Source organism: Sciurus vulgaris (genome assembly GCF_902686455.1).
Source record: "Sciurus vulgaris genome assembly, chromosome: 8".
Classification (NCBI taxonomy): Eukaryota; Metazoa; Chordata; class Mammalia; order Rodentia; family Sciuridae; genus Sciurus; species Sciurus vulgaris.
Genome location: NC_136468.1, coordinates 19198001 through 19215726, shown reverse-complemented (window position 1 = coordinate 19215726; position 17726 = coordinate 19198001). Strand labels below are relative to the sequence as shown.

The 17726-nt window shown below is 37.8% G+C and overlaps 1 protein-coding gene across 1 annotated transcript in view; it reads right to left on the bottom strand.

The window, feature by feature from the left end:
* Window positions 1–2306: 2306 nt before the first annotated feature.
* The window catches only part of MTPN (myotrophin), a 36480-nt gene continuing 21060 nt past the window's right edge, over window positions 2307–17726 (bottom strand). The window contains exon 4 of the mRNA XM_079152221.1: window positions 2307–5429. Within this exon, the coding sequence (XP_079008347.1) occupies window positions 5343–5429 (87 nt within the window). The 3' untranslated portion in view covers window positions 2307–5342. The remainder of the gene's footprint in view (window positions 5430–17726) is intronic.

Here is a 17726-nt window from a genome sequence, read left to right as displayed (position 1 = left end):
CCGAGTACTTTCAAGTCTACTGAAATGCAACAAGCAAGCCACAAACAGTCGTGGCCTAGATTTGCTGCAGGGGACACACATAAACAAATGGAACATTATTAGATATCAGGAAGAGAATGCATATCCCGATACATTTTCAGATTTTTTAGTAAAATCTTAGAAAAGATAGCTTCTTTTAAAATTTCAGTTATCTAATAGTATACTCAGAACTGGCATCTGGCGACTAGCAATTGTCTATGTATTATTTTCCATTGTATGACAAGATGCTGCTGCTATGAACGTTGCCAGACATGTGACCCATTGTTCTGTCCTAACCTCGTAAATAAGACCGTCCTTGCTGCTGAAGTGGCTGAATGCGTAGAAGTTGCTAGGGTGGCCAGACAATGCTTTGTTTTGCAATGCCATTTACAGCTGTGCTTTAGTATATGCCACAGTGGCTCAAAGTGACCTGCATTTGACCCCATGGTCAGCATTTCCTTCATGAACTGTATTTGTCTTCACCTCACTGACTGGAGATTATACTACCAGTAGAACTTATGAAGCTGCTTTGCCCAAAGGTTGGGAACGCTGACTACTCAGGCAGCCTCGAGGTTCTGAGTCCCTCTTGGGCGGGATTTACTGAACCATATCTGTTTCCACATTTTACTATATTATACAGGATTCAGGACAAATAGGGTGAATATCTACCATGTGTCAGGTGCTATTCAAGTTGCTCAGAAATTTCTTCTATTTAATAAAAGCCTTAGAGAAAAACCCCGTGGCTGATTTGTGATCATCTGCTTAGCATCTGGGGAAGAAACTGGCTGAGAGTGACATCCATAAAGAAAACAGAAGCAGGAGGAAGAGGCCAGTTCAGTGTGGAGAAGGGGAAATTCCATCCAGAGCTCCTGGCACGAAGTCCACTCTCAGGGCACCCCCAGGGCAGCACTGTCTTCTGGGGGCCCTCCTGCTGCGCAGGACTGCCAGGCACACAGCTCAGTGACTTCAGCAACCCGTAACACAGGGAAAGGCAGGTTCACGTCCTCCCCCAAGAATGTGTGTAGGGCTCAAGACTCAGGAATTCAGCTGTGGGGACCACTGCAGGCTGTGGAAATACTGCTACAACTGGTACGTATTAGAAGAGAAAAAGGTGAAGGTCCAGCCAGTTCTGCTGTCACGTTAGTCTTTCACTCTCTCTAGGAAGCCATGCCTGATGACATCCTGTTTATAGGCTCTCGGCTCTTTCTCTCCTGGGGTCTTGTACTGTGGTTCTTCTCTTTAGTGTGCTTCACAATCACCTGGAGAGCTTTGTGGAACAGACCGTTGGGGCTAGCTGCAGAGTTTGATTCAGTAGCCTTGGCTGGGGTCCAAAAATGTGCATTTCTACCAAGTTTCCAGGTTATGGTGATGCTGCTGGTTCACGACTACAGTTTGGGAATCACCAATCTTACAGAGAGGAAAAAACAAACCCAAAAAGGAGATCTCTGTGGCAGTCTGGTACACTGCTGTGCAGAAATTCTGTGCTAGTTGTTTTCTAAGCACAGAATTCCACTCTAAGCTTGCTCTTTCCCGCAGATGTGTGCTTTTCAATCAATGTAGAAAAGGCTGCTCCCTTTAAAACATAGTGAGGCATATTTAAACACCTTTTTTCTAGACCCCAATTAAAATGAATTTTGAAACATTTTCCGTGAACATATCACCCTAAAGCCACATAGGTACCCTACCTGTTTGGCCAACAAAATGGAAGTTCTGAAACAGCTTTTGCTATATCTTAGACTGGCACACATTTTTTCTATCATTAATGGACCACTTCAAAAGTAAATTATGTAGCAGTCTTCTGGTGCTGACAAGCTTATAATAGAATAAACTAATTTCATATATAATCGTGCTCAGTTTTATGATTCAAAGTAATCATTTCATCCTGAAAAGAACACCCTAAAAGATGCTGGTGGTGGTGAATTCGGAAAATGTATATTCCAAGAAATGTGTAGCAAATTAAGTGTGCAATGAATGGGTGGACCAGGCTGACTATGACTGTTTTCTTCAACACCAATGACAAGTTTGATGCTGTCGGCTGCACCTGGTTCCCAGGCAGCCAAGAGGGTGCTAAACATTTATAAATCATTGCAATGAAACAATGATGCAAAAGAAAAAAATCTTGCATCGCCTAGGAATATTTTCTCTCCACTTTTTTTTTTCCCTGGAAGTGGAATAAAATAATTTGAATCATTAAGGTTTGAGTCAAGCAAGGTTCTGGTAATAGTATAGAGAAGACTAGAAAAGGAAGGTGATAGTAACTGAAGGATAAAAACACTGCTGACATTAGCTGTAGCACAATTCAAGTTTATTCCATTTGTTCTTGCAACACAAAACTGAAACACAGTATTATTTAGCATTCGGATGTACATGAACTAGGATACTTATGAGAAACCCAATTGTGTCAAAAGTATGACATTGTGGAAAAATGAACTCAAATATATCAAAATGCACAAAGCACTAGTCTTCCTCCATTACTGCTTAGAAAGATATGATTGTTTCTCCATTTACAAAATAGAATCAGGACAATTTAAAGTTTTTAAATTTTGCATGCAAACACTGCAATTGCTTATTTATGTAGGAGGGCACTCTTACCAGCTTCTTCTATACACAATTGAGTATACAATATTGCATGGAAGAAAACAGCAGCTCAGTTGAAGTTTCAGGAAAAAAAAAAATAGGAACATGTAGATTTAAACTCCATTATTTGGGGAAAGAAATCAATGAATAAAGGGCTTACTCATTTGCAGCTTCCACACACTGCACCTACCTACTACTTCTCTGTGCCCAGCTGGGTTTAGAAAGGTGAGCTGTGCAAAGAACTACTGGGAGACTCAGGTGCTGTGTATAAACTCTAAGTCTATAAACACCAGTCTGCAACTGCAGGGGGAATTTGTTAGTACCCTACTGTAAACAGGCAAACAACCTGTTTTTACTTGATATAGTGCATACGAAATGACTGATTTAATACAAAACTACTGAACATGCAAGACTTTTTCTGAGATGTTAAAATAGTATTTCAGTGGAGAACGAAACTTACTTAACCTTTTACTAATGCATGTAGTACCAAAAAAAGACATGGTGTTAGCCTTCTTTACTCAAAATATGAACATAAGTGTTGTGAATTTCTCTGCCAAGTGGTTCAGAAATACATTATAAATAACCTAGTTAAAAAAAAGTGTAAACCATCTTGGTCAGTCTATTCTATTCTATGTTTATATGTTATTTTCTCAAGCAATTGCTTTATAATTATAGGGTTTACAAAATGGCTGAGAAAGAAGAGGGAAGGCGAGATAGCCTCTACTGCATTACAAGGAACATCAGGATAAACTGTACAAAAAGCCCATGACGACTGCAGAAAGCAGACCAAATTTAGGAATGATAGGATGGTGCACTCTCTGCAACACCAATGACAACACAACACTCGGAAATAAAGGTGAAAACTGTGTAAAGGGCAAAATTCAAGCCTTTTAAGTAGCATTATGCCAAGAGGTGAAACCACCCTTTGTATTATGCTGATAGTTATAGACTGACAGAGTGCCCTCTACTTCCAATCAGGACGTCCAACTCTAACAGGCTGCATTAAGACAGCAGAATTTGCCAAATATATCAAAGCATTTTAAACCACCATTTTGTGATTGTTTTCTTGGACATAGGAAAATTACAGGGTGAGGTTAGTTGAAAGTGAAAAAGCCACAGGATAAAAAAAGGGTTCATGAACACACACACTACATACACACACTCACACACACGCCAACCAACCAATCAGCAACTGATCAATAAAACTTGTTTTTAGTCAGGAGCTGACTGTTCTTGATAATAGTTTAACCCTGCTGTAGAATGCTACATTGCCTTAAAAAAATCATTAGATCTTATTATCCACAATCTGAATATAAGTCCCTAACCCGCCCCCCCCCTTTAAAAATTTGAGGTACATTCAATTATTGCATGACTTTGCTAAGGAAAAACCCTAATATTTTAGTAAGCATATATGGATGGCAAGTCAAAGAAATCTCAATATTTTAAATGCAAGATATCAAATGTAAGGTTATATGTTTAATTTTACTGCTCATGAAATAAACATTTGGAGATATGTCTAAATTTTCTGCAATTCATAAGAACGGCATTTCAGGGCACTGGATTCTAAGAACATAGAATAGATTTTGAAGTTGTTACACTTTATGCATGACTTAGAAAGAAAAACACATTATACAGGTGGGTTGGCATGGTCAGCAGAAGCCTGTCCACAACTCGGGGAACCTGGTAACAAACCTATCTCTGAAGGGATGGGGTTAAATTAGTCCAAATAGTAAATCTCACCCCAGTGATAGCTTTGGTGCACTAAGTAATCAGCATCCAAGATGGGTCTGAGAGGCATTCCAAGAATGCTCCTTGATTCTCCAAACATAACTGAGGTCAATTCAGTCAAACAGAAAATGAAGAAAATTCATAGGTACTAAGACAATGTTTCTCTCTTTATATGATACTAACAGGCTTATGGCTATGATTCTGTTTTTAAATCCCCTTTTACTACCAGCAGGAGTTTGAAAGTGTTTCACTGTTACATAAATGTCTGACTCTAGAGGAGAAAAAAAAATATGCATACTGGAATGGTTTCTCCTTTAGACTTCTAAAATTTAAGATTTTATAAATAAAACTAGTCAGTTTTATCTAAAGAGACATGAAATCCACATGAAAGGGGAGAGAAAATCCAAAGTTCAGTCATCCAGCAATTTAGGAGTGTGCCCCACCTCACTTTAACTGAGCTTTCACATAAAGCTTGAAGTCACCGAGGGAAGATTTGGTCACCAACCAGAGGCAGCGCTCTTAACTGTGCCAGGAACTCCCCAGGAGAGTGCATTCTTAAGGCAGAAGGCTGTAGCTAATTGCTTATCTCAGCACCCTAGGTTTACATCGGAGCAGCCACTACTGCTCGCAGGTAGGGCTGCCAAATAAGAGTTGGCCTTTGTATAATCAGACCTTCAACACAATCTAATTAATGAATTGGCTAGGGAGCTGGAAAGGTCAGATGTTCCTGGTACATTGTGTCTTTGCTCTCCCTTGGGTCTAAGCTGTCTATTTTATTAGAAATGGAAAGGAGGCTGGCTTGATCAGGACTCCCAGTAAGAGCCCGATCCTGGCTTTCCCCCTCTCCAAAGCATTGTTTTTTTTTCTGGTAGTCTGATTTGTTATGAATTTCTCTCTCCCCTCACCCCTCTGAAAGTATTTAGCTGAAGAAGCTGGCAGATAGAGAGTGACAGACAGACAGGCAGCAGTGTGAGGCCACAGGAGAGTCATTCTTCCCAAGTTATCAGTCCATCCATCCATCACTGGAGAAGAGCTCTGATTGCCTGGTTGTCAGTGGCTTCAAGGGCGGTCAGTCCATCTGGACCTTTCACAGTCTTATCAGCACCCTAGAGAAGAGCGGGAAGAGCATCAGCATTAAGTGAACCCCAACAAACTGAAGAAAACCTAAGAGATTGTGTGGCATAGGCTAAAGTTTACACAGAGAATTTAAAAAATTCCCCTAATGGAGTTCACTGGATCACAGAAAAATAAACACGAAAGAAGTTGATGAGGTTATGAATTAAGTTGTAAAAATACCATATTACTTTTTTAGGCACCAGAAATTATAATCTACAAATGCAACTTGACATTAACACAGGCATGATTGGCTTTTGTTCGTACTATTGCATATTTACCCAATTAAAGCTTAAAAAATAATATCCCTCTGTGTAGTAGGAAACAAAGATATTTTTGCTAAAGAAACTACTCCTAGAACAAAATTATTTTTTTCTTCTCCACAACATTTTCTCTACAGTGGCTAAATGTTATGCATCTTAAGAACGTATGTGCTACTGGTCATTTTCCTTAGGAAAACTTAGCAGTAAATGATTGGGATGAGAGCTGTACGGAGGCTGCTCTCACACTAGGGGAATCTTCAGTGAGGCACCAGACTGCTGAGCGCTTTGCCTGCAGGTGCTGTCCATTAGTGTCTCTATATTCTTATCTGCTGGCCCTTCTAGAATGAGAACTCCATGGGAGCAGGAATCCTGAGGGCTCACCACTGCATCCCAGCACCGAGAAAACGGCGTGATCCACGGCAGGTAGTGAACTCGCTCCCAAGCTTGGTCTTTTAACTTCAGAGACAATATCTTACCACCTGAGGGTTCTCTTCACAGCCCCAGTCACAACCAATACTTATTCACCACACAGCTTCAGTTAAGCCCACCTCCCCTTGCCAAATCCCACCGGTTCTTTTTTCAGTTCCTAAGCCTAAAAACTTGTCTAAACATAGTGTAAATAGTCCTTTAGAGACTAACTCTAGTAAACTTATCCACCTCTTTTCCCACTAATCCTTCTGTGCTCCCATCCTACAGAATTTCCCTCCAGCTCCTGAACATTCCAGGAGCCATGCCTTCAAACATGTGGGACTCCATATGGAATGTCTTACCCCATTTTCTCTGGCAAATCCATCCATCCAACCATCCAACCAAGAATCTGCTCAATGTTTGATGTAGACTTACTATGTAAGGGACTAGAGAATCAAAGAAAATCAAGACATAGTCTTTCAGTCTGGTTGATGTGGGAGTTTAGCAAGTCAAAACAGCACAGTGGGGTGGGTACAGTAACAGTACCATTCCTTGGGGTCGGGGAGTGGCCCATAAATCAGAAGAGGATGTGGTGGGAGGGTGTGAGAGCTAAAGCCTTCCTGGATGAAGCAGTGCTTGAGCTGAGTCTTGGTGAGTAATACAAGCTGATTAGGTATACCAGGGAGGTGGAGGTGACAGATATTCTGGGAAGTCTTAAATTGAAGTCTTCCTCAATCACTGTAAGTCTCTATTTCTTCATTTTCTAATTGAATTTAATTGTTTCATGGAAGACATGGAACTCAAGAAGGAGAGAAATCAGTGAATGAGAATTTCAATTCAATGTGGTGAGTTCCTGCAACATAGGTTAAATGACAATAACTAAGATCACTGTACTCAAAACAAATGATTTCTTACTTGTTTTGATGGCTGCTGTTTTTTGTGACTAGCACTAAAAACTATAATTCTGCATTAGTGAAGAGTAACATAGTATGGTGAGCCATCAGTTTATTTCCCTTCTTTTGATAACAGCACACCAGGGACGCCTTTGTCCCCTGCAGTGTGACTCCTAGGATATAAATCAAGAAGCCATGTACTTTCTCTGCCAAGTGTTGAAGATTTCTAAAGTCAAACAGGACTCTCTCTTAATTTGGAATCTCAGTTGGAGAGACCAAAAGAGGGACTACAAGAAGTTAGAGCTTATTTGTCACCATGGTGTCACCTGGATGACAAGCTGAGGAGTTCCTACTACTAACAGCCCAGCAGCCATCCAGCTCCATTTTCTTCTCAGCCTGATCCTCCAGCTTTCCCTGGGATTCTATGACTGGTTGAATATCTTTTCAAAAATTCCTTTCCTACTTGTTACAGTCAATTTCTGCTATTTGTAGTCAAAAATATTTAGCTGATAAAATATTCAAAACATTTAAAATCACCTTTTCCCCCTAGTCATAATATTCAATTATGAAAGAAAACTAAGAACACACAGAAAAACAAAACTCTTAATTCTACAAGTCAGATACAATTGATAATTCATATTTTAAATGAAATTAAGAAAACAATTTCATTTATAATAGCACCAAAAAAGGATAAAATATTTGATATATTTAATGAAGTCAGATCAGTTCTAAAAAAGATGATGAACTGGTTTTGTCAACAGGGTAAGAATATCACAAGGAAGTGATTTTTTGGGTACTAAATGCAGTTATACAGAACTTAAATACATTTGGTCATCATTTCTCTGAAAAACCATTTTTAATTGTTTGCTTTTTGTTTCAGTGATTACTGTCATATCTTTAGGTGATATATCCATGCTGTTTTAGCTTTAGATTTTCTCTTTGACTTCCTGCTATGTAGATGAGGTTTCAGTTTACCACCTTCCCCAGATTCTCTCACTGTTTTATACTTAAAATACCATTTTGTTTCTTTATATTATTCCATCAGTTTTGATAGTATCTCATTTCTCACAAACTAATTTCACAAAGTACTTTAACTTCTCATCATACCCTTTTATCTAACATGCCAGCTTTTCCATTATTTTAAGATTAACAATTATATTCTGATTTGTAAAAACTGTGTTTTGCTTATTGGATTATTCTTACAGTAAAAAAAAAAAAAAAAGAACGACGTTTAAATTATTTCTAGGTCAACACTGTCTGCCGTGGAACCTAGCAGACTAGTGAAAGAATTGGGAAGTGAAACCTAGAGGAGCAGCCTGAGTTTCTCACAGTCCTGTTAATTTATTTACAAATCATCAACTTTTGAACCTATTTGTTAGTGTCAGGGTAACAGTTAATAATGTATAGAACTAGAACACACTGGATTAAACTTGGTGTACTATTTCTAAATCATAGTCTAGTGCTAACGACATCAACGTTGGTAAGGTCACGTAAGGACTTGGGTTCCTTCTACCCTTCCTTGAGTACCCTCTGCACCCCTATGGCTAAAGCTGGCCTAACTCTACATCTGCTCCCAGCCTGCTATAATGGGAATGGTGGGGTAAGTCCACAGCAACTGGCTTCGTGTTTCAGGTGATGATTTGAAAGTGGTGCACATCATGAGTGTACATCCCAGAGTAGCCCAAAGATACTCTGTCATACTTATGCAAGGGAAGCCGAGATATAAGAACCAACCAGCTGCCATGTATGCAGCTAAGACCTGGGGTTTTTTTCCTAAATGAACAAGGAAAAAATAGACATGGTGGACAAATACAACCTGACCCTTACTGTTCTAAAAATAACTTGGAGTAAGTCATTAATGTCCTCTTAATGCCAAGTTCAATCATCATCAATGGTACCTGAACAGTGGTGAATCATTTTCCTAGCCCATGCAGCCTTCAGGCTCAAGATACTATGTCCATATTCTGTCTAGCCTGCCTTTCCTTCTCCCTGCACCACCTCTTTCCTTTGCCCTCTGCCCCCTCTTTCTCTCTAGCTGTCTCGTATACATTGCTATTCTCCATGGTTCTTCTATTTGGAACTGCTTGTGACTTGCTCGAGGTGTTTTTCATTAGTCATCTCAGATATGTCAAACCTTTATCCCTATCCTGAACCACTGCCTTGAAATTTAAGCTCATGTATACATATTGGCTTTGAGTTTTATCTACTTTAAGTTCCATAAATACCTCAAATTCAACCTCTCCTAAAATGAATCTGTAATCTTCCCCTAAAAAAAACCACTTCCTTTTCAGAATCTCCATCATGGTGAAGAATACTACAACCTTCCAAGAACATGGAGACACTATGCTGGTTCTTGTTGACCCTCCCTGAGTTTTTCCACAAGCTACTGAGTCACACTTTTCTGAACACTGCCCATCTGTCTATGCTTCTCCATTGCTTTCTCTTTTTTTTTTAAATATTTTTTTAGTTGTTGATGGACCTTTAATTAATTAACTTACTCATCTGCAGTGCAGAGAATCGAACCCGGTACCTCACACATGCTAAGCAAGTGCTCTACCACTGAGAAACAACCCCAGGCCCTCCATGGCTTTCTTAGTTCAAGATCTATGTAAACATACTGATGCAGTAGGTTCTTCTTTCTTTTCTCACACCATGCAATTCATACCCCATACATCTGTCTGGGTACTCTCTCTCAAATGGAAGGTGACCATACTGTTCACCTTCCTAAGCCTGTGGCACCCTTGCAAAAGAGAATAAAGACAAATAACATGACATAAAAAGGCACGTCTGCTCGCTACCTACTTCCCTAGTCATATTTAGTGTTATATTCATTTTATCCTACATTGCAGCTTCAGAAAAGATTCTGCCATACCCTACACCGCAATGTGATCTTTCTCATTCTTGTGACTCTTCTCATTATAGCTTCTATCTGGCCTATATTGAGAGCAGGATTCAGGCGACAGTTTTCTGAAGTAGGGAAAGTTGCTATGGCCAAATTAAAGTGGCTTCTGCAAACAGCCTGGTCATCATTCCAGGGAGTAAAACTTTTAAGGCAATATGAGTAATTTATTGATTTTTAGCAGTCATACTTTTTGATATCAAGTATTATTTGATAGTATGTGGTAGGAAATGTTAAAAAATTTTCAAGTCATCCTATCTCTGCTCATGAATAGTTTATAACCTTGCTGGAAAGATAAGCTGTACAGGCATGAAACAAGAATGTATCTCCTACTTGTTATCTTTATTTACTTTCCACCTAAGATAGACTAATTCCACTCTTAATATGCAAAACTAGGCCAAGAAAACTGGACTAGTAACATTTTAAGAATGAAACTCTTAAGCTTATATTGATAACATGACATTATCTTCACAACGGCTTCTGTGATAAAGATGCTGATTACAATTACACTGATCCAACTACCAGCATATGAACCAGTTTTGTTTCAATGCACATTAATATGGTAAAAAATATACATGGACCTACCTATCTATACACACACATACACGGGTGTATGCATAGACACTGAATCTTAGTGGACATTTCTGCATAAGACTACTTTATAGCCTTAGAATATAACCGATTTCTTCAGAAAAAAATTTAACAATGATAATTTGGAATAGATAATTCACTTAGGGAGAGAAGGCAGTTTAGAATCAAACACAAACTGAATGCTTGAAAGGACTAAGACTGCAGTTGAGGTGTAAAGCCAATTCAAGGAACATGTGAGAGGAAATGTTTCTAGTTTAACATTTTATGGCATACTTTCCAGGTTAGTATTTCAGGGAACCTCATGTCACTAGGAACTAGGAAGTCAATCTAAAACTTTGTAAAACCATTGAAACGGCTTCCCAGGGTCTAAGTTCTTTATTGTGCTCTGGAAGCATGCTAGAGTCCTCAGTCAGAAATTCATATTTCATAGATATTTTGCAGTTCAAATAAAATCAGAAACAAAACAGAAGAGGAGGGAAAGCCTCCTAAAGATGTTTATACCAAAAGCAGAACCATCAGACAGGAGCTTGACACGACTGGTGCAAAATAACCAAAACCAAACTAAGATGGAATCACCGCTAAAGCTTAGCAATGGACTAGAGCTATGAATAACCATCACAGTTCAACAGGCCCAGAGTGTCTGATGCTGAAGTCTTCATGGAATGGTTAACCATGTGTTTATTCTGCTTAAGAGAACCGCACCTAATATCCTTAATAATTTTCTATCCCAAATACCTAGACAGTTTTTATTTGTACAAAGACATTTTTCTTTTTTTCACTGCATTTGTTACTACCTGAAATTAAATTACATTTAATCAAAAGTACATTTTGTGTACTTGTTTACTCTATCTTCTCTAGAACACAAGGTCTCCAGGGGCAGCAGACTTGTGTTTGTCTTGTTTATTTATATATTCCCAGTACCTAAATGAATATATTGTATTTATTTTGTTTGGAAAGTAAATATCTCATAAAGAGGCTGAAAAATATAAATTTTTTTTTTTTTTTTTAGGTATTGAAGTGCATTTATTGACATAAGGATAAATTTTCTATTGCCACTAAAAATTATTAAATAGAAAATATAATACTACCTTTTTTGGTAAGAGAAATGTATTTAAAGCTTGGCATGATGGTGAATGCCTGTAATCACAGTGGCTCAGGAGGCTGAGGCAGGAGGATCACAAGTTTGAGGCTAGCCTCAGCAACTTGGCAAGAGCCTAATAAGCAACTTAGTGAGACCCTGTCTCAAAAAAAAAAAAAAAGTACAAAGGGCTGGGGGGATCTGGCTCAGTGGTTAAGAGCTCCTGGGTTGGATCCCTGGTACCAAAACAAAAATAAAAAAAGAAATGTATTTAAATACAGAAAAATATACATATGTACATATAAAAATATTCAGGACGAGAACAAACACATTGACAGTGATTTATATGTGGGTGGTGAGATTTTTAGATATCTTTAAATTTTATTTAATTATCTTTACCTTCTTATTTTAGAAAGCACATATGACTTCTTTTTTTTTTTTTGCCGTGCTGGGGACTGAACCCAGGGCCTTGTGCGTGCGAGGAAAGCGCTCTACCAACTGAGCTATCTCCCCAGCCCACATATGACTTCTAATAAAATTTATGTTGCTAGAAGAGAATAAAAAACCTTTCTTTCTTTTAACAAGGCCACACATTTCAAGTGTCCTGTGTGCCAGCAATGGAAGGATGCACATAATTATGAATGGGTGAAGTGTTGCTGCTGATCTTTCCCAGAACTCAGTCGTGAGGGGAGAGGGAGTCCATTCAGTAGTGAGTAAAAGCTACTTGACCTTGAGCTTGTGAGTTGGACTTTCAGATCTGCATGAGAGTGAGAGCTGGGCACTCCGAAGTCCAGGGTTTTGTTCAGGGTAAGGTGTTGATAAATAGTACCTGGGTTTGCAGACTCATACTGGTCTGGCTCTCCAGTTACCACTGCCCTCACAAAAGAAGTCAGTTAGCAAACTGGTATGATGAATAAGACAGAGCTGAGTTTAAAGGCCAACTGGTGACATGGACTTTTCTGTCTGAGCCTATTTCTTCACTGGTGTAATGAGGAGATCAAAGTATAGCATTTACAAGTTCTTTCTTGGAAAAAATATGCTGGAATTCTCTTTTCTCTCTTTAAGGTCTGATTTTTCAAAGAAAATTTATTTGTTCTAATTAGTTATACATGACAGGAGAATGAACTTATGCATTTTGATAAGTCATACGTACATGGAGTATAATTTCTCATTTTTCTGATTGTACATATTGTAGGATCACATCAGTTATGCAGTCATGTAAGAAAGTTGGTTCTTTGAAATAAAATCAATAAAATTGACAACCCCCTAGCCATACTAATGAAAAGAGAGAAAACCCAAATCACTAAAATATGTGATGAAAAAGGAAATATCACAATGGACACAACTGAACTACAGAAGATAACTAGAAACTAATTTGAAAATTTATACTCCAATAAAATAGAAAATATTGAAGAAACTGACAAATTTCTAAAGACATATGACTTACCTAAACTGAATCAGGGGGTCCATACATGATATAAACAGAACAATTTCAAGTAATGAAATAGAAAACACCATCAAAAGTCCACCAATTAAGGAAAGCCCAGGACCAGATAGATTCTCAGACGAGTTCTACAAGACCTTCAAAGAAGAATTAACACCAATACTCCTCAAATTATTCCATGAAACCTTCCAAACTCATTCTATGAGGCTAATATCACCCTGATACCAAAACCAGACAAAGACACATCAAGGAAAGAAAATTTCAGACCAATATCCCTGATGAACATAGATGCAAAAATTCTTAGTAAAATTCTGGTAAATCACATACAAAAACATTGAAAAGATGTGCATCATGATCAAGTGGGGTTCATCCCAGGGATACAGAGTTGCTTCTACATATGGAAATCAATAAACATAATTCATCGTATCAACAGACTTAAAAACAAGAATCATATGATTACCTCAATAGATGCAGAAAAAGCAATTGACAAAATATAGTACCCCTTCATGTTCAAAACACTAGAAAAACTAGGGTTAGTAGGAACATACCTCAACATTGTAAATTCTTATTCTTCCCTTTAACGACCCAATTAACTCTGATTCAATTGTTATTCTCTTAAATCCTTCTGGAATTTACCAGGCAGCTGGTTCCTCTAAGTCCACAGTGCGTTACTGATCATACCAAGGTGGACGCTGTAGCTTGGCTTACTCAATTGCCCAGTGTGACCCCTCCCTCCTTGCTTTCCTCTACTATGGAGGTTGAAAAGAAATAGAATTCCCACAAAAGGAAGCATACACATAGCCATTTGATAAAATTTTTGCTCTCTCTTGTAGAGGGTTTTCTTTTTCTAATAAAGCCCTGCAGGGGAAAGTCCTTAATTCCTTCCACTTTTTTTCTGAAACACACACAATGCTTAGAGGTTCCCTAGTCATCCTGTGACCCTAAGGCCCAGGGGGATGGAGGGAGGTGTAAGGAAGGATGATAATACACATGGTGGAGCCAGTTGTACTATGCATCTTCAGCTATCGTGATACAGGCCATTTTCTTGTTTAGATCATTACAGTAGGTGCTTTTACTATGGCTGAACTCCACTTACAGCACTTAACTGAGTCTATAATTATCTGTAAACACACTTGTCTTCCCAAAATTAGGCTGAACTTCATAAGGACAGGGTCCTTGTTATATTCATTGCTGTAACTTTAACACCTGGGGTAACGCCTGGTATTCAGTGATGCTCAACAAGTATTTGTTAAAAAAAAAAAAAAAAAAAATCACATCTGGGTCACAGTGTAAGTATATATTTAGCAACAAATATTACCTTTAGTGAATACATATATCCAAATTAAAAGGAACAAGTACCTCTTCTACCATCCTGAGCACCACTTATCACTCTATTAAAAAGAATACTGCAAGATATTTTCAATCAATTTATTGCATACTAAAATAGTCCTGAGAGACTATGTTATGTTCATAAAGAACTTATTGGACTGGGACTATAGGTCAGTGGAAGAATGCTTGTCTAGCATGTATGAAGCCCTGAGTTTGAGCCCTAGCAGTGCAAAACACACCCCTCCCCAAAAAAACTTCGAAAAAATGAAACCACAAAACATTCACCACCACCACCACCACCACCCAACTCCATTAGTTCATGATTGTGGGTATTTGTTTGCAATTCCACAGTGCTACTGATAGAATATTGAGAATCTGAAAACTTTCAACTGTCTGAATTTATAACTTCTATGTTACAATTGCCAAAGAACTTACACAGTTCAATTTTGGTGACTACTAAAAATGAATTTGGCATTTAGTGACATTAAAACAATATTCAAATACCCACAATTATACATGTTATATAACTGTATTTAGTGGTACAGGATTTCATAGCACATTTAATTTCATACTTAATTTACATAGTGATAGAGGACACAAAGTAAGAGAGTTTCTGGATACCCCAAAGTATCTAATAAAATATAAAATACAGCGAATGTACGTTCCACACATTTCAGAACTGCCATGTAGCAGTTTTGGATTTTTAACCTAAAAGACATAATTTTAATTTTTTTCTCACAGCAGCATTGTGAAGTAGGCACTGTTAACTCTATTTTACAGACAGATTCTTAAGTTTAGAGATTAAGAAACTTGCTCAATGTCAGCAAATTTTAAGAAGCTTGACTCTAAATCCTGTGTTCTATGAAATCTTTATTTGAAAATTTTCTATAGCCTCTTGTTCAAAACATGAGAATGAGACCCATATTTTAGAATTTATTTCCTTTAGATATCTGTACCGTATTTATGTCTCTTAAGGGAAAATGCAGTTTTGTAAGATGAATACGCATGAGGCATCATCTCATCCGTGGAGCACTATGAAACTAGAGAATATTTACAGACATTCAATTCACAAGTCGATTCAACAAGTATTTACTGAGTTTCTATTAAGTGCCAGATGAAGTCTTGGTAAATAAAATTTTACTGACTCACAGTCACACTCATTCACTTAACATGTAGTTTAAAGCTGCTTTTGTGCTATGGCGGCTGTGACAGAGACCATATGGCACAAAAAGCTCAAAACATTTACTATCTAGTCCTTTGCAGAAGATGTTTGTTGACCTTTGTTCTATGGTATTAAGGAGAATGAAGAGACTACTCCTATTTTCACAATCTAGCAGGGACAGAGGAAGGATCATTTGCGCAAATGTACCAGCATGGCAAGTATATACTAAAAATAGAGGGACAGATCAATCACTACCTTCTTTGATCCTCAGGATAATCCCGAGGTATGAATACTGTTAATCCCACTGAGTTCAGATGTCAGTGACTTCTTGGCTATTAGGTTATAGGACTAGGCTTTAAAAGCAGGCTTTTTAACTTCATGGTTAAGATCCTCCATTGTAATGATTCTGTCTAACGACCTGCTCACTACACAACGGGAAACTACATGCATTGGATGAGAACCTTACCTTAGTGAGCTAAGTGTTGCTGTTGTCTGATCTCTTTTGCTTAAAACAATAAAAGAATTCTTGCAGCCTCAATTAACTCTTAAGAGGCAGGTACTTCAAAAGTTTTCCAACTAACCATTGCAACTTATTCACATAACAAAAACTAACAAATGAAATCCACATACATATAAGCAATGAAATACATTTTACATTTCATTTTCTCATTTGAACACAATGACCACACCTTCATTTTCAGTTGCAGAAAAAATGCGGATTTGTTCTTATGTTACTCATTGTAAAAATATGATTTTAACATCTCTACTACAACCATATTTTAGCAAGAACAAAGATTATTTCAAGGCTTCAGAGAAGAATTCATCAAAGAAATATGAGGACGGAGTAAAGCAAAAGTGAGTCTTCAAATGACTTTTAAGGAAACTCAATATTGAACTGTTATAATACTTTTGTGGTAGAACATCATAAATTTTGATTGAAGGTTTGCCTATACTTGAAACAAAGTTGTTTTCATAAAGCTTATGTTTTTCAGGAAACGCCTGTTCCTGCCTGCAGCAGATCTTCCCTTTTCTGAGAAGTACTAGTCTTGGCATCTACTGAAAATTTATGATTTATTGGGGGTTTTACAAGAAGTGGCTTATATACACATTCTCTCATTTACCTCCTTTGCTATAATGCAGTAGTTATAGACAGGCTCTGGAGACAAACTGAATTCTAACTCCCTTTCTCTTATGGTTTGACTGGGTCCCCCAAAATTCATGTGTGGGAAACTTAATCCCCAGTGCAACAGCTTGGGAAGAGGGCATACCAAGAGGTAATTAGGTCAGATGAGCTCTGCCCTCATGAATAAATCAATGTGCTTACTGGAGAGTGAGTGAGTTATCATGAAAGTGGACTAGTTGTAAGTACAAGTCCAACACTATCTCTTTTTTCCTCTTGCTCTTTTACCTTCTACCATGGGATGATGTAGCACAAAGGCCCTTGCCAGATACTGGCACCATGCTCTTGGACTCCCCAGCCTCCAGAACCATAATGACAAAACTTTTGTTCACTATAAATTAACCAGTCTGAGGTATTCTGTTGAAAGAACAGAAAATGAACTAAGACACCTTATTAAGCTGTGTGATCCTGGGTATGTTTCCTAATTGTTCTGTATGTTTCCCCAATGATGAAATGGGGAATAAAAAACATGCCTAATATGATTATTGTGATAAGCTGAGTTTATCCATATCAAGCACTTAAAGGAGACTTAACATTATGTTGGAAATGTCATTTAATTGTGATCTACCTTATATTTATCAACTCTATGTGATAAGTATTGGTCCCCCATTACATAAGAAAAAGCTTATTTATGCTGAGATATTAAAGAACTTGCCAAAGTCACAGAGCTATTAAGGAGCAGAAATGAGCACTAAACTTAGGATTGTTTTTGTGCCATGACACACAATGTGTCACTAACTGAAACTATACAAAATGATGATGTACTCCAGTCTTAAAGAGCTAAATGAGTAAAAACAATGAGCTTACAATGGGCATACTTGTGTATGAGATTCGTAAAACCTATCAAAACAGTAATAATTGATCCTTCAATTATTACAGGGTAAATTTTGTAGTAATCATTTGGGTGGGCCCTTTATGACACTGTCTCATCTTAAGGCAATTCAGAAAGCTACTGCAAGGGTCAGTAGTCCAAACCTTATCCATATTATACAAAACAGAACTTTGGTGGCTTTAAGTAATAAATGTGTGTTTGAGAATATGTG